Genomic DNA, 25,021 nt, shown 5'->3' with positions numbered 1-25,021 from the left:
CAACCCACAAACAGGACGGCGCGGTCACATGGTAACAAACACAGACTCAGAAGTTCCTTTTCTTTGATTTTATTTGTTAAATGTTTTATTTCCAAACATCTGCAAAGCTTCATTTGCACCAAAAGTCATTGCACAGCTTAATAAACACCTGTGTGATGCAGGTGAAGTGGTGTATACACAGGTACATGATGGAGGTCCTCTGGGCAGGAAGATTTGCTGTTTATCTGCTTTCATGTGTTAAATAAGATTATTTTGATCAACTTTAAACTTTAAAAGGTCACTTTTTGAAAAAAAAATACATATCACACACTAACACTCAGCTGGAACTAACTGATTTTATTCATAATAAGTCTGAACTTGCACTTTAAAGTTGCCATCTAACAACATATTTACAGATTAACAGTCGAAGTAGAAAGTAGGGAGGCTGCCCCTCACCACAAAGGGCCCAGCTTGCTCTGATTGGCCCGTTTAAAAGGTGTCATCAGGCTCCTCCCACAATTTCCTAACAGCTCTGAAATTTAAAATTCAAACATCTGCATTCAAAGCTGTTATAATGCCTCTAAATCCAGGAGATATTTAAACAGTTTTAGATGTTCAGCACTGCTTGAGGAAGCAGTGAGGCTGATTTACGTAGTCAGAGTTTGTTTCTAATCAGAGTCCCTGCTTTTATTAGCAGGTAGCGCTGAAACCCTGGATCTTCCTTTTGGAGCCAACACTGAGTGTTCAACAGTCCAGTCACCAATGAGCTTTGGTATCTCTTGTGAAAACAAGGATTAATTCTCATTTTTTGGACAATGCTGATGATTTAAAGTCTGCTGATGGCTAAGAAAGGCCTCACAGGGCAGCAGTCTCAGCTCCACCAAAGACAGGACAAATGTAAAAATAACTACAAATACCCACAGAAATGACTTGATTTTCTTTGCTTTGCCAGATACGGGTGAGTTAAAGTCCAAGAAGGGCCATGATTTTGGATCTGCTGAAAGATCTTCAGGGAGCTGCTTGGACAGTCAGCTAAAACAACATTGCAGTAGTTCAGCCTGCATGTAACAAATGTAGGAACCAATTTTTCAGCATCACTTTGGCACAAGATGCTCGTTATTTTCGTGATGTTTAGCAGAGGAAAAAGTTAGCTCTATAGACCGGTTTAAGGTGAGAGTTAAAAGACAAATCCTGGTCAAAAATGACCCCGAGATTCCTCACAGTAGAACTAGGGGCTGAGGCGATGCCATGGAGACCAACTCTGTGGTTAGGTAGTGACTCTCTGAGCATTTTAGGGTAAAAGGAGTAGGAAATTACAGCTTAACCAGGCTTTATGCCTTTAAGAAAAGTCTCATTTTTTAAAACTGGTTCGTTTAATCAGGTTTCATTGATACATAGAGTTGAGGATCATCAGCATAGCGATGGATATCATGTCATGTTTCCTGATGATATCGCCCAAAGTTAGCATGTATTAGGAGAACACTTGAACCGGTCTGAAGCGGTACCCTTGATTCCAATTAAATATTTAAGTCCTGTTAATAAGAAGTTATGGTCAATGGTAGCAATAAGTTCAGGGATATCAAACGGGACCAGAAAAGGGACTAAACCATTATCAGAGGCAGTAAGGAGGTCGTTTGTCACCTTGTTTAAGACCGATGGCTGTGAGTCAAACTGACCACAGAAGTACAAAGAAACCTGGGATTGCTTTGATTTTCCTCAGTTAGCTTTGAATGGCATGTGGCTCTTCTCCTGCCTGAGATATTTTTACATGTTATGAGGCAGTCTTACCAGGCAAGGAGTCAATGTTTGGATTTGATAGAACGCCATTTCCTTTTGGGTTTTGTCAAAGTTAGTTTGAGGGTTCGTAGCTCTGAACGGTACCAAGGAGACGACCCACTCTGAGACAGAACTTTGTCCTTTAGTGGATGATGTTGACAGGTGGTACACAGCAGGTAGAGAGTGATGAGACGTTCAGCTCAGGTCAGAAGTGATGCTCTGTGGTGACATCATCATAGTCATCATCCAATCCCTGCTCAGCCTGGGTGGGCGGGGTCATCACCATGGAGACGGGCAGTTTACTTCCTGTAGTCAGAGCAGGTGAGAAAGGAAATGAAGAAAATTCAACAAAACAAGGAGAGTTCAGTTAGAGAGACCTGGAAATCATTGATTGGTTGATTGATTGATTGGTTGTTTGGTTGTTTTATTGATTGATATGTTGATTGATTGGTTGATTGGTTGATTTATTGGTTGGTTGGTTGGTTGGTGGATTGATTGATTGGTTGGTGGATTGATTGATTGATTGATTGATTGACAGGTCAGTGAATGGTTCAGAGTGTTACCTGTGGCTCTGTGTCGATATAAAGACACCATGAGGAGGGTGGAGATGAAGTACGGACAGAACACCAGCAGGTGGAGGAGCAGTCTGAACACAAGGTGGAGGGAGGCTGAGGCAGGGGGCGGAGCTACAGATGTGGGCGGAGCTGCAGATGTGGGCGGAGCTGTGGTTGTAGGTTTCTCTGCAGACAGAATCCCACCTGGTCAGGTGACTGTGGATGAAATAAGTGCTGAAATGACAGTGAAGCTCCTCACCTGTGACAGAGATCCAGCTGGGTGGAGACTCTCCATGACCGCTGATGCTACACCTGTAGAGGCCTTCATCAGACCTGTTAACATGGAGGAGGGTCATGTGACCTGTAGGCTCCGCCCTGATGAGGGAGCCATCTTTATAGAAAGCAGCTGGGGGGTTGGAGGGAGGGGTCTTTGTTCGACAGCTCAGAGTGACGTCACCTCCCTCCATCACAGGGAGGACAGGACTCTGCAGGATCACTGATCCACCTCAACACAGAGACAAACTACAGCATTTCATCCATTTCCACACAGCTTCATCAGCACTAACTCCACAGTCTGATCTTACCAGAGACAGTGAGGCTGATGCTGTTACTGGCTGCTCCCTCTCTGGACTCACACCAGTAAACTCCACTGTCAGACGGGTATGTGGAGCTGATCTTACAGGAGGAACCAGCTGCTTTGCCCCATCCTGATCCACACTGAGTCCTGGTTCCTCTGCTTGTGTTCCTCCTCAGAGTCCATCCAGCAGAGCTGTGGTCCTCCTCACAGCTCAGAGACACAGAGTCTCCTTCAAACAGCTGAGAGCTGCTGGGACTCACAGTCAGACCAGCTGTGAGCGCTGACATAAGTAAAGAATAAATAGATTAAAAACCTGCTGATCTCTTCTCAGAATAACTAGAAACATTTGAACAGGTATAAAACGTCACTGACCTCTCCCTGTGGGGCAGCAGAGCAGTGAGCTCAGAACTAAAGAGAAATCACATTCAGTTTGCTTTGAGTTAAACATGCAAAATAACATAAAAGCTTCAGATAAATGTCCAGGTGACTTTAGATTGGTCCTGTTTTCTCTGAGCTTTGTTTCTGTGCCATTACTCAGTTGTTCCTACATGATGCAGCACATGTAGTTCCGCTTATTGGTGTTAAAGACACGTGTCCACATACGTGCTCCTTTAAAGATGAAAACTTTCAGGTTTCCTCTCTAACACAGTTCAGATGGTGCTTTGATGCAGCCCGTCTGCTCCATCAGCCCATAAACACACAGTTAAAACAGAGTTTCTGTACTCACAGAGCAGACGCACAGACGCTTCCCTCATCGTGCCTCTCAGCCATCTGACCGCTTTTCAAATATAGTCGCACCAAAGAGAGGCCGCCTTCTTCCTGTAAGAGAGAGAAGTTCTTCTCCTTCTCACTGTACTGAGATATTAACCCTCTAACCGCCAAAGTCGCAGAATTGCGACATGACGTCAGCACAAACAAAACAGTCTGTAGATAAAATAAACGGGATTTAAGGTTTCAGTCCTCCTACCACTAGTTGGCAAACATGTTACCCTTTCAAACAAGACCAAGCTCACGTCATTTTGTACTTCACAGTGTCTTTATAAAGCAGTGCAAAAAGCCACGCTAGCTCAGATACGGATTTATTTATTCAGAGCTTTTCTGTAGAGACGTGCGAGTCGAATTTTTATTGTCAGCGAACTATTAGTGAGTTTTTAACACCATGCCTTCAATTCAAATTCAATTCAATTCAAAAATACTTTATTTATCCCAGAGGGAAATTAAATGTTGATGTAGCTCAATTAAATCAAGGAGTTATTATAGATGCTGATGGCTGTGGGCAGGAAAGATTTCCTGTAGCGGTCCGTTTTGCATCCAAACTGAAGAAGCCTTTGACTGAGGAGACTCTGTTTTCCGATAACAGTCTCATGGAGAGGATGTTCAGGGTTGTCCATAATTCTCTTGATTTTATGCAAAATCCTTCTTTGCATTATTGTCTCCAGAGGTTCCACAGTCGTCCCCAGAACAGAACCAGCCTTCTTTATCAGGTTGTAAGGAGTTGAACCGTGCGGAAGTATTGAGCATGCTATTTGCCGATTCCGAGAGTTTTTACCTCGTGAGGAGGAGGATCGGACGAGCGCTCATGCTTCCCACGGTGAAACTTCCGAAGGCAATGGTGCCGGCAAGCGAAGCGAGGCTGTTCTCCAAGCACACACACACACTCCAACTCATTCGGTGCCGTTATCCAACCTCAATGGAGTGTGTGGTAGTGGGGAACGCGGTCGCAGTGTCCGTAGAGGTGTTGGCCAAGGAATCAGGGGTGGGAGAAGTGGGTCTGGTATCTCTAGCATGCGCTCTCTCCACCCAGCCCCCGGTGGTGCGGCTAGCCGCGGCGCTTTGCCTATCCGCCAGCGCAATGATCCTGACATCGGATCACACAATGTTCAAGCACAAACACACAGTCCTTCTGTCCCTTTATCTGGCTTTTACAGGGTGGGTGGCAGTGGTGAGCGTGGCCGTAGTGTCCGTAGGAGAGGTGTTGGTCGTGGCAGCAGGGGAGTGAGAGGCCGTAGCATTACTAGCCGCTGCCCTCCTCGTGTGCGTGGGAGGGGGAGACGACATGTTGGCAGAGATGTCACCGATGATAGTGGCTGGGTGCATTTGCATTTGCCGAGAGAGGAAGAATATGAGGACTGGATAAAGTCATTTAGTGAGCCTGTTGGTTTTTTGGGTGAGGATGACTTCGCAAATGCTTCCCCCTTAGGTTTTCTCTCCCTCGTTCTCACTGACGAGTTTTGGAACCTCCTTACAACGGAGACAAATCGTTATGCGCGCCAGTATCTGTCCTCTCATGAACTAAAGCCCAAATCTGGTTTCCATCAGTGGTGTGATGTAACAGTGTCCGAAATGAAGGCTTTTCTAGCCCTGCATTTGTGCATGGAGCAAGTGGACAAGCCTGAAATTGAGGACTACTGGGCAGAGTTTTGGCCAACACACAACCCTGGCTTTGGAAAAGTGATGGCCAGGAACAGATTCGAAATAATTCTCTCTTTCCTCCACTTTGCCAACAACTCTTGAGTATGTGGGTAGGGGTCAGCCAGGTCATGACAGGCTGTTCAAAGTACGCCCTGTCCTGGACATAATTTTGCCTCGGTTTTCAGCCCTCTATGGTCCTATGGGGTTTGAGAGGACAGGAAAGAGGGGACAACAAGCACCGTAACACCAGGCCAGGGATACCAGAGGCCTCCCATTACCACTGACACCGCTGCTGCCTTCACTTCCTACTTCTTTAACTTCCTGCTTCAACCTGTGGTGTTTTTTTAACTTGTCCCACTGCTGCCTTCTCCTTTGGTTTGTTGACCACCAGAGTGTTCGGTTAGCCACCTTTAGCCCAAATACAGCTCAGTCCTTTGCCTCCTTCTGTCAGGTAGGTATGGGGAAGGGAGGACACGGATGCAGACTTTTCAAAAATAAAGGGTGATTTATTAACAAAAAACAAAGTTTCAACACAAAGCGCTGCTTAGCCGGATTCAAAAATCAAACTGTGAAAAAACAAACAAAAACACTTGGCATGGCATAATATATAAATACTTATCTTGGAAAAAACTGGTAGCATGGGTGAGGAGACATGAAGGGCATGAATGGCAACAAAGATCCGGCAAACTGAGATGGGAGACTGGAAACTAAATAGGGAGTGAGAGTGATTGGAGAGTGAGTGCAGTTGAGGGAAAAAACACAGGTGAAGTGAGTGAAACTAATGAACTGGTAAGTGAAGGGAAACTAAAACATGGCAAAACTAAACACTAAACATGGACTAAGAACCTAAAACATGAAACTAAAAACTAAAAACAAGAGTCCATGGGCGCGACAGAGCCGGATTCAAAAAACTTGACTGGATAAATACTTGGAAAAACAAAACAAAACAAAGGACTTAACATGGCATGGATAATAAATACTTAGCTTGACAGGGATCGTGGAACATGGATTACAAGGCAGGTGAGACATGGAAGACAAGAGACGAAAAAGATCCAACAAACTGACAGGGGAGGCAGGAAACTAAATAGGGAGTGAGTGATTGGGGACAAGGTGCAGCTGGTGGGAAATAAACAGGTGCCGTGAATGAACTAATGGAACAACCAAAAACTCAAAACCAAGACATGAAACACAAAAACGTAACTTAAAACATGATAACTAAAACGTGAGTCTCATGGCGTGACACCTTCAGGCAGCGTTTCACCTCCCTCTGTGCTGCTTTCAGCTCCTCCTTGTCCTTTGGTCCTGAAGGCCTTCTTCTTCTGGTTGAGGACAGCCTTGACTCCCTATGTTACTCATGGTTTGTTGTTTGGGTATCACCGAACAGTCTTGGTGGGGGCGACCACATCTGCACAGAAGTTGAGATCGTCTTTGAGACAGTGAGTCATCCCCTCTGTGCACCCAGCAGTACATACCAGTCCGTGGTGTCGTAGCAGTCTCTTAGGTCCTCCGGTCACTTCCTCCAGTTCTTCTGGGGGGACTCCGAGGCGTTCCCAGGCCAGTCAAGAAACATAGTCCCTCCCAGTGGGACGGGCCCAGAAACACCTCACCAGGGAGGATGACCGAGCTTCTCACCCTATCTCTAAGGGAGAGCCCAGACACCCTGCGGAGGAAACTCATTTCGGCCGCTTGTATTCGCGATCTCGTTCTCTCGGTCACTACCCACAGCTCGTGACCATAGGTGAGGGTAGGAACATAGATTGACCGGTAAATCGAGAGCTTCGCCTTCTGGCTCAGCTCCTTCTTCACCACGACGGGCCGGTGCAGAGCCCGCATCACTGCAGACGCCGCACCGATCCGCCTGTCAATCTCCTGCTCCATTCGTCCCTCACTCGTGAACAAGACCCAGAGATACTTGAACTCCTCCACTTGGGGAAGGAACTCATTCCCGACCCGGAGAGAGCATTCCACCCTTGTCCGGCCGAAGACCATGGTCTCGGATTTGGAGGTGCTGATTCTCATCCCAGCCGCTTCACACTCGGCTGCGAACCGCTCCAGTGAGAGCTGAAGGTCACGGCCCGACGACGCCAACAGAACCAAATCGTCCGCAAAAAGCAGAGACCCGATTCTGAGGTCGACAAAACGGACCCCCTCAACGCCCTGGCTGCGCCTAGAAATTCTGTCCATAAAAATGATGAACAGAATCGGTGACAAAGGGCAGCCCTGACGGAGTCCAACCCTCACAGGAAACATGTCCGACTTACTGCCGGCAATGCGGACCAAACTCTGACACCGGTCATACAGAGACTGAACAGCCCATATCAAGGAGTCCGGCACTCCATACTCCCGGAGCACCCCCCACCAGAGTCCCTGAGGGACAAGGTCGAACGCCTTCTCCAAGTCCACAAAACACATGTAGACCGGTTGGGCGAACTCCCATGCTCCCTCCAGGATCCTGCTGAGGGTATAGAGCTGGTCTACTGTTCCACGGCCAGGACGAAAACCACACTGCACCTCCTGAATCCCAGATTCCACTATCCGGCGGATCCTCCTCTCCAGTACCCCCGAATAGACCTTACCAGGGAGGCTGAGGAGTGTGATCCCCCTATAATTGGAACACACCCCCCAGCCCCCCATTTTAAAGAGGGGGACCACCACCCCGATCTGCCAGTCCAGAGGCACTGTCCCCGATGTCCACGTAATGCTGCAGAGGCGTGTCAACCAAGACAGCCCTAAAGCATCCTGAGCCTTGAGGAAATCAGGACGGACCTCATCCACCCCCGGGGCCCTTTAGGCCCCACTGAGGTCCGAACTCCCCAACTCTGCTTCCTCATCAGAAGGCGTGTCAGTAGGACTGAGGAGGCCCCCCTCCGACTCACGACGTCCCTAGATGAGATCAGCAGAGCCCCGCCCTCACCATACACGGTGTTGACGGTGCACCGCTTCCCCCCCGGGGGGCAATAAGTATGCCCACACCTGCTCTGCGCCTCTCACCACGGGCAACTCCAGAGTGGAAGAGAGTCCAACCCCTCTCAAGGAGGCTGGTTCCGGAGCCAAAGCCATGCGTCGAGGTGAGTCCGACTATATCTAGCCAGAACCACTCAGCCTCACTCACGCACCAGCTCAGGCTCCTTCCCCAGCAGAGAGGTGACGTTCCACGTTCTACGTCCCAAGAGCTTCAGTAGCCGAGGATCAGACCGCCAAGGTCTCCGCCTGCCACCCAGCTCACACTGCACCCGACCCCCTTGGCCCCTCCCACGGGTGGTGAGCCCTTCGGAAGGGGGACCCATGTCATATTTTCGGGCTGTGCCCCGATCGAGCCCCATGGGCACAGACCCGGCCACCAGGCGCTCGCTGGTGGGCCTGGCTCCAGGGGGAGGCCCCGGTGACCCGCGTCTGGGCAAAGGAACGTGTTTTCCAATCATTTTATTCATCATTGGTAGCCTGGAAAACCAGCGCCAACTGCTGGACGGCAAAATGTTTTGCCTGCGGTTGGGTCTGGCCTCGAACCACTTTTCATTTTGAAAATACTGCCCTGAATCTGGCAGATGGCAACTAAACCAATCACAACGCAGAGATGTGTTTTGAATCAACGCGGGCGGGGCAGAGGGTTCTGGTGCGGGGTTTTGAGGGAGTGACGACAGAGCAGTGCGACGTTGGGCAGTGGAAGCGAACATAGACAGCGAAAGCACAACAAGAAAGATGGCGGCGGCAATGGAACAGCGCTCGTTTGATTCAGCCTTGGCATCAGTTTTGGAAGAGTCCCCTCCCACCAAAGCTTTCTGTCGCGCTTACTACGTCACAGTCAGTTGCGCTGATTGGTCAGAGCGTTGGCCTATAGGCACAGACACGGTTTGAAAGACAACGGGTTGTGCTCATCAACAATGTTCCGTTGTATCCATTGATCGGAGCCAGACTAAATTAGACATCCAATCCATTTAGGCTGGTTTATCAGGCTACATCATTGGGGGTTTTATGAGCTGTTCTTTGTCCGGTCCCTCATCTAGGATCTGTTTGTCTTGTCTTGTGTGTTTCCTTATCCCACTTCCGCCTGTTATTTGACTTTTGCCTGAAAATAAACATTTGGATGTTGGACTTTAACCCGTCCTGTTTCTTCCTCCCTGAGTTACCATCCCAGCATCAGCAGATAAAAAGGACCAACTCCCTGCAGCTTTCCAGAGAAGCTTATTCCTAATTATGTCAGATATTAATGTCTGTATGTCTCTTTACTGACAACGTTTGGGATCTCCATGCAGGACACCTGCTGGCTGACCTCATAGTTTCACACGGTCTTGTCTTGAAGACGAAGGTTTTTGTTAAGTCTCAGTAATCCTGACTGATACTGCACCGCTCTGGTTTTCCAAGGACACCGTCTCAGACCTGTTTCACCAAATCCTGGATGTTGTGGCTGCACATCCAACTGTAAAATGCATCCTCCTGTATGTAGGAGCAATGACATCATGAAGCAATAAGATGGCAGCCGGAGACTCAGAATGTCCAGTCTGAGACGATGAAAAGTCAAAGAGAAGTCCAGCAGAAGTTGGATTTTCTGCTCTGTATCTGTGGGTTCTTAAAGCCAGCTGTGAATCTGAGATGATTCCCAAACAGACAGCTGATGTAGTAAAGCAACATCTTTCTCCTGTCATCGTTGACATGTTGAAACATTTGACCCCGGGCCTTTGGTGCCTTTAAAGCTGCTGTTTTATTGGTAAAATGAGCTAAATGAAGGTTTCTTATTCACAGGAAAGCAGCAAACCAGCAAACCAAAAGGAAGCCGCGATTTATTCCCACTTTGTTCTTTCCATGCGCAGAGGTCCAACAATCTAACTTCCAGCTTTGAGTTTTCACCTCAGAGTTGGAAAAACAGCCCGTCTGAACCGACCAGTGAAGAGAGCACGATGCCGTGTGGACTGATGGCAGCAGCCGCACAGTTTCCTGTTCTCTGACTGAGCACAGATCAGAGGTTAAAGCAGAGAGGGGAAACAAACCCCCTCCATCTCACTTCCTGTCAGCTGACCTGCTCTCAGCTGCACCACGATGAACGGATCACAGAGAGGATCTCAGATCACCAGGCGGCAGCATGGAGGGAACATCTCTGCCGTGGCTGCTCTGTGAGTACTCCACTCTTTTTACTTTGCTGCCTTCATGAATGTGAAACCTCAAACTGACCTGAGAGTGGTTTCCCTTCAGCTCTGAGCTCACTGCTGTGCTGCACAACGATCCGAGGTTAGTGAACTCCTGCTGTCACACTTTCAACCTGACGGACTCCACAGAGACTGTGGCTGCAGCATCTATAAAGACTTCTTTTTGATGATAAACATCCTCCCTTCTTCCTCACAGCTGGTCTGACTGTGAGTCCCAGCAGCTCTCAGTTCTTTCTTAGAGACTCTGTGTCTCTGAGCTGTGAGGAGGACCACAGCTCTGCTGGATGGACTCTGAGGAGGAACACAAGCAGAGAAACCAGGACTCAGTGTGATGACTGGGGAGAAGCAGCTGGTTCCTCCTGTAAGATCAGCTACATGTTCCCATCAGACAGTGGAGTTTACTGGTGTGAGCCCAGAGAGGGAGCAGCCAGTAACAGCATCAGCCTCACTGTCTCTGGTAAGATCAGACTGTGGAGTTAGTGCTGATGAAGCTGTGTGGAAATGGATGAAATGCTGTAGTTTGTCTCTGTGTTGAGGTGGATCAGTGATCCTGCAGAGTCCTGTCCTCCCTGTGATGGAGGGAGGTGACGTCACTCTGAGCTGTCGAACAAAGACCCCTCCCTCCAACCTCCCAGCTGATTTCTATAAAGATGGCTCCCTCATCAGGGCGGAGCCTACAGGTCACATGACCCTCCACCATGTTACCAGCTCTGATGAAGGCCTCTACAGGTGCAGCATCAGCGGTCATGGAGAGTCTCCACCCAGCTGGATCTCTGTCACAGGTGAGGAGCTTCACTGTCATTTCAGCACTTATTTCATCCACAGTCACCTGACCAGGTGGGATTCTGTCTGCAGAGAAACCTGCAACCACAGCTCCGCCCACATCTGTAGCTCCGCCCCCTGCCTCAGCCTCCCTCCACCTTGTGTTCAGACTGCTCCTCCACCTGCTGGTGTTCTGTCCGTACTTCATCTCCACCCTCCTCATGGTGTCTTTATATCGACACAGAGCCACAGGTAACACTCTGAACCATTCACTGACCTGTCAATCAATCAATCAATCAATCAATCAACCAATCAATCGACCAATCAATCAATCAATCAACCAATCAATCAACATATCAATCAATCAAACAACCAATCAATGATTTTCAGGTCTCTCTAACTGAACTCTCCTTGTTTTGTTGAATTTTCTACATTTCCTTTCTCACCTGCTCTGACTACAGGAAGTAAACTGCCCGTCTCCACGGTGATGACCCCGCCCACCCAGGCTGAGCAGGGATTGGATGATGACTATGATGATGTCACCACAGAGCATCACTTCTGACCTGAGCTGAACGTCTCATCACTCTCTACCTGCTGTGTACCACCTGTCAACATCATCCACTAAAGGACAAAGTTCTGTCTCAGAGTGGGTCGTCTCCTTGGTACCATTCAGAGCTACGAACCCTCAAACTAACTTTGACAAAACCCAAAAGGAAATGACGTTCTATCAAATCCAAACATTGACTCCTTGCCTGGTAAGACTGCCTCATAACATGTAAAAATATCTCAGGCAGGAGAAGAGCCACATGCCATTCAAAGCTAACTGAGGAAAATCAAACCAATCCCAGGTTTCTTTGTACTTCTGTGGTCAGTTTGACTCACAGCCATCGGTCTTAAAGGGGAACTGCGGTATTTTCAACATTAAGCCTCTTTTCTGAGTCTTCTGCAATGTTTTAGAACCCCCCTCACCGCTTTTTTGATGTTTACTGCTGTCTCCGGTATTTGCCTAATTTTGATTCTTCTCAACCTGCTTCAGAACGGCAAGTCATGCGCATGTCTAGAAAGGTCCGTAAAAGCACAATAAACGTCCGTTTTCAAAATCATCAACTCACCGGAGTGGTTACTGGTGTGCACTGGTAATCCATATCAAATTTCGTGGTGAAAAGTTGCTTCTGTCGTGTTTTATTTGACATTTTGTACTGGATGTTCGTTGATATTACTCCGCCACCGCTAAGAAAATAGTGCGAGCATGAACGAGCACTTTCCATGCGCAGAGGTCCAACAATCTAACTTCCAGCTTTGAGTTTTCACCTCAGAGTTACCCTGAATGCAGCAGGTGGAGTCAGCAGGATGTCATACCTCAGGTTCTGACTGGTTCTGGTCCGATCCTGAACGTCCCAGCAGGGCAAAAACAGCCCGTCTGAACCGACCAGTGAAGAGAGCACGATGCCGTGTGGACTGATGGCAGCAGCCGCACAGTTTCCTGTTCTCTGACTGACCACAGATCAGAGGTTAAAGCAGAGAGGGGAAACAAACCCCCTCCATCTCACTTCCTGTCAGCTGACCACTCCCTCCAACCTCCCAGCTGCTTTCTATAAAGATGGCTCCCTCATCAGGGCTGAGCCTACAGGTCACATGACCCTCCACCATGTTACCAGCTCTGATGAAGGCCTCTACAGGTGTAACATCAGCGGTCATGGAGAGTCTCCATCCAGCTGGATCTCTGCCACAGGTGAGGGTTACTCAGGTGACTCTCTGTGATTCCTGAGCTGAGTTTAAAGAGTTTAAACATTCATAATGTGACAGTGATGTGATAAATATCTTTATTTCAGATAAACCCACCACCACCACCCTTCGCCCTATATCTGCACCTCCCCCTGGTTCTTCCTCGCCTCTTCTCTTTGTAGTTTTTCCTCTTGTTTGTTTCTGTGATGTGTTTTTTCTGCTGAGACGACACGTTCACCAGAGGTCTGAAGGTGAGACACACCTCTGATTCTCACGGTTTCAACAATCATTTTTATGTTTATGTTCTATCATTTCAGTCTCTGGTGCAAATTTAAAAAGAACCCATAGAGTCCACAGAGTTAGCGCCCATAGAGTCCACAGAGTTAGCGCCCATAGTGTCCACAGAGTTAGCGCCCATAGTGTCCACAGAGTTAGCCCCCATAGAGTCCACAGAGTTAGCGCCCATAGAGTCCACAGAGCTAGCTCCCATAGTGTCCACAGAGTCAGCGCCCATAGAGTCCAGAGAGTTAGCGCCTATATAGTCCACAGAGTTAGCGCTCATAGTGTCCACAGAGTTAGCGCCCATAGAGTCCACAGAGCTAGCTGCCACAGAGTCCAGAGAGCTAAGGCCCATAGAGTCAGAGAGCCAGAGCTAGCGCCAGAGCCTAGAGAGCCACAGTCCAAGGACCCACAGTCTCGAGCCCCTCCCTCCCACCCACTTGTTGGGTTGTCTGGGATCCATCCCTTGAGGGGGGGGCTCTGTCACGTCCATGGGATTTTCGTCATCTTTTTAGTTTGATGTTTTATCATGTTTTAGGTTGTTTATGTCTTGGTTTTTGAGTTCATGTTTAGTTTTAGTCTTGCCATTGTTTTTCCCCTCACTTCCCATGCCAGGTCATTAGTTTCACTCACGTCACCTGTTTTCACTGTTTCATTTTACATTGGGCTGTGGTTCTATGGGCTCTAGCTAAAGGAAGACTTTATGACATACAGTTACGTCAGATATGACATCATCACCGACAGAATATCAAACAGAGCAAAGGTAAAGCTGTGATTTTACTGGTTTAACAGGAAATATTCTGTGTTCATCAAGACATTCATAAAAAGAACATTTTCAAAAGTTTAAACGTTTTACAGTGAAGAAAGCATCATTTTTTAAACCCCAGCCAACTAGCCGGACTACCTTCATCAACACCAAAACGAGGCTGGAACTCTGCTCACAGGACGCAGCAGGGGGTAAGAAGATGTTCATAAATGATGTTGCTGATATGGGATGTCACACAGCTTCATGTCAAAAGAGGCGAACTGTCCCTTTAACAATGCAGTGTTCTCTGGCTGCCAGCTTGTTTTCTATCTTCAGAGTTTTGTGGTTGAAACCGAGAGAAGCTTTCAGATCTGCAGGAACACGCTCAGCCCACCTAACTTCCTGTGAGCTGAGCTGCTGTCAGCAACAGGAAGACTCACCTTTTTATGCCCCTCATCACAACGTCTCCTCATCAAAGGTTCTCCTCTCTTTCATGAAAGGTGCAGATTCGTTCTTTTCTTCTTCTCTCCAACACTAAAATATTGTTTTAGTCCTTTAACAGAAGTTCCTTTTGAATAAAAAGAACGTTTCAGCGATCAGGAGAGAGAAAACTACAACACCCACCGTCACAGAGGTGGAGCTTTGACTCGATGTGGAGAGTCGGTGTTAAATCGCCAGGCAGCAGGATGGAGGAAACATCTGTATTGTGGCTCATCTGTAAGTAAAAATATCAAAGATTACAAAAAAAACAACCAACCCTTTTAGGGTTTTTATATAATTATTTTGTTCTTCTGTTTTAATTGTTGAAGCCACTGCTTTTAAACTTTAAAAAGATGCGTAAAATGTAATGATTTGATACAGGAACCTTCCTTCTTTCTGTTACTCTGCATCAGTGTTTCGTGATAACATCCAGCTTGAAATCAATGGGCTGATGTGAGTTTTTGTTGTGTCAACGACCTTAAAGCAGCCTAAGTTTCGTTTCTCCTCAGCTCTGACCTCACTGCTGTGCTGCTCAACAAACCGAGGTGAGTACACCCCCCTCACAGGCTGATACCGAGTCTGTCGAGGATTATCGGAAGTGTGCAAGTTGAGATTTTCTTCGTCTGTTCAGCAAATCAAACATTGACAACATGCATATTAATGTTGCGTTTCCGTTAGAAATGGCCGAACAGATTGTGTTTTAAAGCACTTCCACCGGCCTCATACACTTTGGCTTCTGCTGAACACATTGAGTATGTTTGAGGGCCATACTTTCATCCTGTATACAAAGCATTAGGGTAAATGGTGGTGTTCATCCCGGTTTGTCCATTTGAGCCAAGCTTCTGAGCAGAGATGACAAGGTGGTTAACGGCACAAACTGGCATAAATATTAATGGATAAAGTACTTAATATTACAAAGATAATGACAGCCCTTTGCTAAGAGCAAATGAAGACATATGTTGGTCTAATGGTCCCTATGTTGGTCTGATGGTCCCTATGATGGTCTAATGGTCCCTATGTTGGTCTGACGGTCCCTATGATGGTCTAATGGTCCCTATGTTGGTCTGACGGTCCCTATGATGGTCTAATGGTCCCTATGTTGGTCTGATGGTCCCTATGATGGTCTAATGGTCCCTATGTTGGTCTGATGGTCCCTATGTTGGTCTGACATTCCCTATGTTGGTCTAATGGTCCCTATGTTGGTCTGACGGTCCCTATGATGGTCTAATGGTCCCTATGATGGTCTGACGGTCCCTATGATGGTCTAATGGTCCCTAAGTTGGTCTGACGGTCCCTATGATGGTCTAATGGTCCCTATGTTGGTCTGACGGTCCCTATGTTGGTCTAATGGTCCCTATGTTGGTCTGATGGTCCCTATGATGGTCTAATGGTCCCTATGTTGGTCTGACGGTCCCTATGATGGTCTAATGGTCCCTATGTTGGTCTGACGGTCCCTATGTTGGTCTAATGGTCCCTATGTTGGTCTGACGGTCCCTATGATGGTCTAATGGTCCCTATGTTGGTCTGACGGTCCCTATGATGGTCTAATGGTCCCTATGTTGGTCTAATGGTCCCTATGATGGTCTAATGGTCCCTATGTTGGTCTGACGGTCCCTATGATGGTCTAATGGTCCCTATGTTGGTCTGACGGTCCCTATGTTGGTCTAATGGTCCCTATGTTGGTCTGGCATTCCCTATGTTGGTCTAATGGTCCCTATGTTGGTCTGACGGTCCCTATGATGGTCTAATGGTCCCTATGTTGGTCTGACGGTCCCTATGTTGGTCTGACATTCCCTATGTTGGTCTAATGGTCCCTATGTTGGTCTGACGGTCCCTATGATGGTCTAATGGTCCCTATGTTGGTCTGACGGTCCCTATGTTGGTCTGACATTCCCTATGATGGTCTGATGGTCCCTAAGTTGGTCTGACTGTCCCTATGTTTGTCTGACGATCCCTATGTTGGTCTGACTGTCCCTATGTTTGTCTGACAATCCCTATGTTGGTCTGACTGTCCCTATGTTGGTCCGACGGTCCCTATGTTGGTCTGACGGTCCCTATGTTGGTCTGACATTCCCTATGTTGGTCTAATGGTCCCTATGTTGGTCTGACGGTCCCTATGATGGTCTAATGGTCCCTATGTTGGTCTGACGGTCCCTATGTTTGTCTGACAATCCCTATGTTGGTCTGACTGTCCCTATGTTTGTCTGACAATCCCTATGTTGGTCTGATGGTCCCTATGTTGGTCTGACGGTCCCTATGATGGTCTAATGGTCCCTATGTTGGTCTGACATTCCCTATGATGGTCTCATGGTCCCTATGTTGGTCTGACGGTCCCTATGTTGGTCTGACATTCCCTATGATGGTCTGACGGTCCCTATGTTGGTCTGACATTCCCTATAATGGTCTGATGGTCCCTATGTTGGTCTGACGGTCCCTATGTTGGTCTAATGGTCCCTATGTTGGTCTAATGGTCCCTATGTTGGTCTAATGGTCCCTATGTTGGTCTGGCATTCCCTATGTTGGTCTAATGGTCCCTATGTTGGTCTGACGGTCCCTATGATGGTCTAATGGTCCCTATGTTGGTCTGACGGTCCCTATGTTGGTCTGACATTCCCTATGTTGGTCTAATGGTCCCTATGTTGGTCTGACGGTCCCTATGATGGTCTAATGGTCCCTATGTTGGTCTGACGGTCCCTATGTTGGTCTGACATTCCCTATGATGGTCTGATGGTCCCTAAGTTGGTCTGACTGTCCCTATGTTTGTCTGACGATCCCTATGTTGGTCTGACTGTCCCTATGTTTGTCTGACGGTCCCTATGTTGGTCTGACTGTCCCTATGTTGGTCCGACGGTCCCTATGTTGGTCCGACGGTCCCTAGGTTGGTCTGATGGTCCCTATGTTGGTCTGACATTCCCTATGATGGTCTAATGGTCCCTATGTTGGTCTGACATTCCCTATGATGGTCTCATGGTCCCTATGTTGGTCTGACGGTCCCTATGTTGGTCTGACATTCCCTATGATGGTCTGACGGTCCCTATGTTGGTCTGACATTCCCTATAATGGTCTGATGGTCCCTAAGTTGGTCTGACTGTCCCTATGATGGTCTAAAGGTCCCTATGTAGGTCTGACGGTCCATATGTTGGTCTGATGGTTCCTATGATGGTCTAATGGTCCCTAAGTTGGTCTGACGATCCCTGTGATAGTCTGACGGTCACTATTTTGGTCTGATTGTCACTAAGTTGGTCTGATTGTCCCTATGATGGTCTGACGGTCCCTATGTTGGTCTGACATTCTCTATGATGGTCTGATGGTCCCTAAGTTGGTCTGACTGTCCCTATGTTTGTCTGACGATCCCTATGTTGGTCTGACTGTCCCTATGTTGGTCCGACCGTCCCTATGTTGGTCTGATGGTCCCTTTGATGGTCTGATGGTCCCTTTGATGGTCTGATGGTCCCTATGTTTGTCTGACGATCCCTATGTTGGTCTGACTGTCCCTATGTTTGTCTGACGATCCCTATGTTGGTCTGACTGTCCCTATGTTGGTCCGACGGTCCCTATGTTGGTCCGACGGTCCCTATGTTGGTCTGATGGTCCCTTTGATGGTCTGATGGTCCCTTTGATGGTCTGATGGTCCCTATGTTTGTCTGACGATCCCTATGTTGGTCTGACTGTCCCTATGTTGGTCTGACGATCCCTATGTTGGTCTGAAGGTGCCTATATTGGTCCGATTGTCTCTATGATGGTCTGACTGTCCCTACGATGGTCTGACTGTCTCTATGTTGGTCTGACGGTCCCTATATTGGTCCGACTGTCCCTATGATGGTCTGATGGTCCCTATGTTGGTCTAATGGTCCCTATGTTGGTCTGACGATCCTTATGTTGGTCTAATGGTCCCTATGTTGGTCTGACGATCCTTATGTTGGTCTAATGGTCCCTATGTTGGTCTGACGATCCTTATGTTGGTCTAATGGTCCCTATGATGGTCTGACGGTCCCTATGTTGGTCTAATGGTCCCTATGTTGGTCTGATGGTCCCTATGATGGTCTAATGGTCCCTATGTTGGTCTGATGGTATTATGTTGGTCTAATGGTCCCTACGGTGGTGTGATGATGTCATGTCAGTGACTCAGAGAGTGCAAATTTGTACCTTCTCTGTTGTAACAGCTGACATGTTGAAAGGTTGGAATTGTGGCAGATAGGGAGATGTGGTTACAGGCAGCCTCGGAACAGGTCTAGGTTAGGATTTACACTGCAAATACAATAATTTAGACAGAAACTCACAGCTTATCTTTACGTTTGACGTTACTTCTGGTGTCTTCAGCCCTCTGTTTTTAAGCTAAGTAGAGAGGCACTGGGTCTGGTATATGCTGACGTCACTGTAAAACATATTAGATTCTTAATTTTCCTCCTTTGTCCTAATCAGAAGTCCAAAAAGTTACTTATACAGAAGATAAAAAAAGCTAGAAAGTGTATTCACTATATTTATTTATCTCCTTTTGTTGGGACGCCAGTGAAAAGACTGCTAACCAGTGCTAAATATCTTCTTCTGTTCCTCAATCCAGCTCAACTGACTGTGAATCCGAGCCGATCTCAGTTTTTTACAGAAGACTCTGTGACTCTGAGCTGTGAGGAGGACGACAGCTCTGCTGGATGGACTCTGAAGAGGAAAACCTCCGCAGGACATGTGTCTCAGTGTGGATCAGGATGGGGGAAACCAGCTGGTTCCTCCTGTATCAACAGCATGATGCTTGAGTGGGACAGTGGAGTTTACTGGTGTGAGTCCAGAGAGGGAGCAGCCAGTAACAGCATCAGCCTCACTGTCTCTGGTAAGATCAGACTGTGGAGTTAGTGCTGATGAAGCTGTGTGGAAATGGATGAAATGCTGTAGTTTGTCTCTGTGTTGAGGTGGATCAGTGATCCTGCAGAGTCCTGTCCTCCCTGTGATGGAGGGAGGTGACGTCACTCTGAGCTGTCGAACAAAGACCACTCCCTCCAACCTCCCAGCTGCTTTCTATAAAGATGGCTCCCTCATCAGGGCGGAGCCTACAGGTCACATGACCCTCCTCCATGTTACCAGCTCTGATGAAGGCCTCTACAGGTGCAGCATCAGCGGTCATGGAGAGTCTCCACCCAGCTGGATCTCCGTCACAGGTGAGGAGCTTCACTGTCACTTCAGCACTTATTTCATCCACAGTCACCTGACCAGGTGGGATTCAGGCCCCATCCACATGTAGTCGGGTATCTGCTGAAACGAATATATTTTTCTACGTTTGGACCTGTCATCCACATGAAAACGCATCATAAACGAATGTTTTTAAAAACTCCGGGCAAAGTGAAGATTTTTGAAAACTCTGTTTATGCAGCTGCGTGTAGACAGAGATAACCGGAGTTTTGCGTTTTCGAACATCACAATATGCGCCAAAACCAGAGGCGCACCTTGTCAATAGGCAAGGCAGGCAACTGCTTGGAGCCCCGAGCCACTAGGGGGCCCCCGAGAGCTGATGTAGCTGTGCCAATATTTTGATTATAATTTAAATGTCTATTTTTTTTATTAGCAAGGTGAACATTCTCAAAACTATGTGTTAGTGTCTTTATTTCTGTTTTATTTTTTATTTTTGTTTGATTTATTGACATCGTACATAGTTCCGGTTTACTTGTTGCAGCGGGGGTCTTAATTGACGATGCACGGTGTATGACGCATGTACAGCGTCACCGCACCTTTGTGCCCAGAACGTGGGAGGTGCGTGTGATGGTAAGCTGTGTTGGGATGGTCTCAATTCAATTCAATTCATTTTTATTTATATAGCGCCAAATACAACAAATGTCATCTCAAGGCACTTAGATAGTAAGTCCAATTCAAGCCAATTGGAATTCAATTAATTGTAATCATAATTATTCATAAAATAATCCAATTCGTTCATATAGAGCCAATTCAAAAACAATTTCCTAGCTAAGGAAACCAACAGATTGCACTGAAAACTTTTCTTTTTCGGTCCAATCTCCCGGCCTGAGCGTGCCTGAGGCGACTGTGGAGAGAAACGACTCCCTTTCAACAGGAAGAAACCTCTGTCATTAAATTAAGCTAGCGTGTTTAAAAGTTGTTTGTTTAGTTGAAAACGTCCAGTAAATGTAGCGCCAGGTTGTCTTTAATGTTTTGATGTGTTTTAGTCATTATAAAAAAATCGTTTTCTACCTGTTTGGTCCGAGTTGGACCTCATTTGCATATTTTCCTACCCGTTGCAGTAGCTGAGGGAGAGCTGGTGTGTCTGCTCACTGTGGCCCTCTGCTCTTATAGGTTTGTCACTGCATTTGTTATTAAATTGTTAAAGCTGTTAATTTTATAATTAATTCTATATGGTCTGCATTAGAGGGATATCCACAGTGTGTAATACATGTCAAAGGTGCACAAAGGAAAAACATTTTTATTTTATTTTATTTAAACAGGGACCCAAGTCACTTTAAATATGTTATATTTTTGTATTGTTTTTATTCATTGTTGTTCTTAATTTAATTTTGAAAAGCAGAATTAATAGCCAATGGCACATTTTAGTGTGTACATTTTATTTGTAATTATATATGTATATTTCTTTTAAAAACCCAGAAGGTGGGAGGTGCGTGTGATGTTGCTGAGGGAGAGCTTATGCCTGTGTGTCTGCTCACTGTGTCCCTCTGCTCTTATTGGCATTAAAGTGCAGATCCTATATTCTGGCCATCAGAGTGTTCATTATACATGCAGCCAGACTACAGCTGCTGCACTGAGGTGCATTCAATCAAAGATTGTCTAGTTACTTTATAAAGTCTCAAACAGTGGCGAACGTTCGTGGTGAACATGTTTTCTTTGAACAGTTCAATGTAAATGATTTAGTCAAAGATTGTCTAGTTAACATGCCATTCTATAATTCCATAATTGCATTGTTGACTTCGTCAAACTCACGTCAAGTTCCACTGTAGGCTGTGTTCGCGGAGAACTGGCCCCTCAGAGTGTTTGCGATTGTTGGCAACGTTCGCCGGAAATTCAACGGCTAGTGGAAAATAAAAACCATACTTATGAAATCGATATCATGAACAGCTTTACTTGTCACAAAGAATCTTTAAATGAACACAATTATTATTGGATGGCCAGCTACACCCGGTAGATAAATAGCAACAGGCGAATATCAAGTGCCAACGTAGACAACGTAGTCTTTTTTTTAGTTATTTATTTATTCTTTATATGTATATTTTAAAAATAACAATGTTTTTCATGTTTGGAATAAAAAGAGGTTTTATTTCATACATTTTTCGTTGGTGTCAGATGTTTTGGTGACGAACACCGGTCGGTAGGGCCCCCCACAGACTCTAGAATCGCCACTGGCCAAAACAACAACAAATCTACTCCGATGTCAAACGTACAACCTTTGTTTACTGAAGAAGCATGGATGCCTTCAGAACTGTGGTGGTTATTATTGTGCAGGCGCTGTTTACTGCCTTGATTTTACACGCCCAAGTCGTACTCCCAGAGGAATGGCGTGACAATTTCGCATGTCCCGGTCCTCACTCCTGTCGCTGTCGGAATTATTACGTCCTCATATCGAGGGGCAGTCTACTGTCATGCGATCACCTGTCAGTGTGCTCAAAAAAGTTGCGTGCACACTTTATTATTTAGCTGACGAGGGCAGATTACGCAAAACAGCAAATGCATTTGGGTTGTCAAGACAGGTGAAAACGCAGATGTTCGGTTATGTGTGGAAGGTTTTTTTTTTTCGAAAACGAGGTAATGTGGATACAGATTATTTTATAAACGGAGGGGGGGAAATATTCGTTTTTAAAAATACCCGGCTACGTGTGTACATACCGTCTGTCTGCAGAGAAACCTACAACCACATCTGCAGCTCCGCCCACATCTGAAGCTCCGCCCATATATGCAGCCCCGCCCACATCTGCAGCCCCGCCCCCTGCCTCAGCCTCCCTCCACCTTGTGTTCAGACTGCTCCTCCACCTGCTGGTGTTCTGTCCGTACTTCATCTCCACCCTCCTCATGGTGTCTTTATATCGACACAGAGCCACAGGTAACACTCTGAACCATTCACTGACCTGTCAATCAATCAATCAGTCAATCAATCCATCAATAACTAATTTTGGATTTTCCTTTCTCACCTGCTCCGACTACAGGATGTGGCCCTCCCCTCTCCATGGCGATGACTCGGCCCACCCCGGCCGTGCAGGGATTGGACAAAGACTTCGATGACGTCACCACAGAGCATCGCTTCTGAAGCTTCTCGGCCTCCGATGCTCGATGTTCCTCCTGATCCAGACGCAGAAAAGATGAGCAGCAGCTGAACAGTCTGTGATTCATTAGTGTGAACATGAGCTGCTTTGCTAAAGATAAAAAGTAGGGCTGGGCAACGGAAACATTTTTTAATCTAATTAATCACATGATTTCCCTGATTAATCACGATTAATCGCATTTGTACGCAAAATCCAAAAGTAGTGTATAGCTTTTAGCTTTATTTTAAATGTGCTGCCATATAAATGAAAGTGCCATAACATTTAATTTTTTTTTTTAATTTTTAAAAATTAAAAAAAAAAAAAAAATCAAACCTGCGTTAATGCGCAATATTTTTTAATCGCCGTTCAATAATTAACGAGTTAACTCGATAATAACGAGTTAACTCGCCCAGCCCTTATAAAAATGAACTCGAACCATCCAACACGTTATTGATCATTTGTGTGTAATCATAAAGAAGAAAAAGTGATGGATCAGCATCTAAAATGCCGTTAACTGTCAGACCCACAAAGATAAATTTGTATTTGTTATATAGTGAAGTCGCTGTGTTCTTGATCTTCTTGTTGGAAAGTGAACATGTTTCGTATTTAAATCACTTCTTCATCTGGAGATGGATTTAAACTCTTTTAAGAAAACAGTATCTTTTTAAATGGCTTTGGCTGGGATGGAATAAAGATTTCCTTCTTTAACATTAAGCCTCATTCATCTGTTTTCTGCCTGAGTCAGAATGTTTTAGCCCGACAGGACGAACTCTGGGCCTCCCAGAACCATCCCACTAACATCAGCTGGTGATTCTTACCCTCGGGTGGATGGTCGTTTGTCTCCGTGATGGACTGACGTCCCCCTCCAACCCGGAACTGATTCTCACAGATTCTCTTAGTAGTTTTGCACTACTAAACGTTTGCACCTGTGAAAAAAAACTAAAGACAGAACTCCAACTCTGATAAATAAAAAAGTTTATTTTTCTGGCACAACACAAAGTGCATTCAGGACATTAAAGTTCAGTTTAAGTGCAACTTCTGCAGGTTTGGTTTGAGGACAGAAAGCAAACCTGTTCCTGACGATCAACTTCAATTCAACACGATATAAAATAAAGAAAATGTAACAATAAAAATACATTCAGGTAAAAACTTCAAACATCACAGTGAGCTGTTCTCATGTGATTGAAGCTGCTGGCACATGTGCATTTGGCAGCATACAACTGAATATATAAATATATATATTACTGGACCAAGTTTTGGTCTCCTTCAGTAAGTATTTCACACATACAGGGTGCTTGCTCTTTTTCCAAATTAAAATTCCAGACTTTTTTTAAAAGTCCCCCAAGACCTTTAACTGTATGTACTTGTAACTTGTGTGCCTACTTCATTGGTTGAGATTGTACCAACTGTGTTCATTAGAAATGTTCATTTTTATAGGCTAGTATTCAATGAACAAATGCATTATTCACAGTAAATTATGCTTTCACTGATGAAAACCTTTCAAAACATGAAAATCACAAGGACATGAATTTCACATCAAACAAGTGTCACAAAAACTATCAATAAAAAAAATGAATGTATGTAGAATCCAGTCTCTTCACTCACATCTCATCCCATTAGGCTAATACAGTACGTGACCAGTCAGTAAAATTATAGTTTTATAGCCTACCTTCCTATTTCACAATGCCTTTCAGCATACTGTAAAACTCTACCATACATTTATTTTCCATACTTTATTAAGACTTTCACACAAAATTCAAGACTTTTCAAGGTCTGGAAAACAGTGCTTCAACACTTGCGCAAGCACTCTGTATATAAATAAAAACTATTGATCAGAGATGAGTGAGGAGGAGCAGGAACTGTAACAATCAGAGCTGCGCACCACGTTCAGACTGCAGGCCTTAAAGCTCAGGTCAAGGCAACTTTATTTATAGAGCACAATTCGTACACAAGGTAATTCAAAGTGCTCTGTTCTTTGTTGTCCGGTTCACAGTTTGCTTTAATGCGACCAACATCAGAGTTTAAGGGGAACGGTTCAACAAACTGAACCGATACGTTTACGGCGACAGTAAAACAGAAAGTCGAAATCAGACCCGCTGAAGGGTCTACGTGACGAAGCAGGAAAGTTAAGCATCGTCAGAGTTGTACCGAACCTCAGTCCAGAGTGACGAGGAAGTCCTTTAAATGCCAATCTGAACGTTCAGGCTGAGGTCGCATTGCAGAAAATCTGATCTGTGTCCGATTTATGACCAAATCAGAAGTGGAAAAAAGAATCAGACTGAAATAAATAAGTAAATAAATAAATCAGATTTGGGGCACATCTGACAGGCAGTCTGAACGTGGAG

The 25,021-nt window shown here is 45.9% G+C and overlaps 2 protein-coding genes across 4 annotated transcripts; one reads left to right on the top strand and one right to left on the bottom strand.

The window, feature by feature from the left end:
- Positions 1 to 53: 53 nt before the first annotated feature.
- LOC142369160 (high affinity immunoglobulin gamma Fc receptor I-like) lies at positions 54 to 3,729 on the bottom strand. Its single transcript, XM_075451421.1, has 6 exons — positions 3,614 to 3,729; positions 3,259 to 3,294; positions 2,894 to 3,166; positions 2,569 to 2,814; positions 2,319 to 2,495; positions 54 to 2,061 (listed from the first exon to the last, which is right to left on the bottom strand). The coding sequence occupies exons 1-6, from the start codon at positions 3,639 to 3,641 to the stop codon at positions 1,961 to 1,963; spliced, it is 861 nt and encodes a 286-aa protein (XP_075307536.1). The 5' UTR covers positions 3,642 to 3,729; the 3' UTR covers positions 54 to 1,960.
- A 6,321-nt stretch (positions 3,730 to 10,050) lies between these two features.
- Positions 10,051 to 23,021, top strand: LOC142369225 (high affinity immunoglobulin gamma Fc receptor I-like). 3 transcript variants are annotated; one of them, XM_075451535.1, is made up of 6 exons: positions 10,051 to 10,406; positions 10,486 to 10,521; positions 10,636 to 10,896; positions 10,976 to 11,221; positions 22,277 to 22,477; positions 22,581 to 23,021. In XM_075451535.1, the coding sequence occupies exons 1-6, from the start codon at positions 10,376 to 10,378 to the stop codon at positions 22,679 to 22,681; spliced, it is 876 nt and encodes a 291-aa protein (XP_075307650.1). In that variant the 5' UTR covers positions 10,051 to 10,375; the 3' UTR covers positions 22,682 to 23,021. The 3 variants fall into 3 exon arrangements, with proteins under 3 accessions (XP_075307650.1, XP_075307652.1, XP_075307651.1); XM_075451537.1 differs by lacking the exons at positions 22,277 to 22,477; positions 22,581 to 23,021 and adding exons at positions 11,295 to 11,453; positions 11,663 to 12,272; XM_075451536.1 differs by lacking the exon at positions 10,486 to 10,521.
- The last annotated feature ends 2,000 nt before the right edge of the window (positions 23,022 to 25,021 follow it).

Source organism: Odontesthes bonariensis, chromosome 19 (genome assembly GCF_027942865.1).
Source record: "Odontesthes bonariensis isolate fOdoBon6 chromosome 19, fOdoBon6.hap1, whole genome shotgun sequence".
Classification (NCBI taxonomy): Eukaryota; Metazoa; Chordata; class Actinopteri; order Atheriniformes; family Atherinopsidae; genus Odontesthes; species Odontesthes bonariensis.
This window is presented reverse-complemented; position numbering and strand designations above follow the sequence as displayed.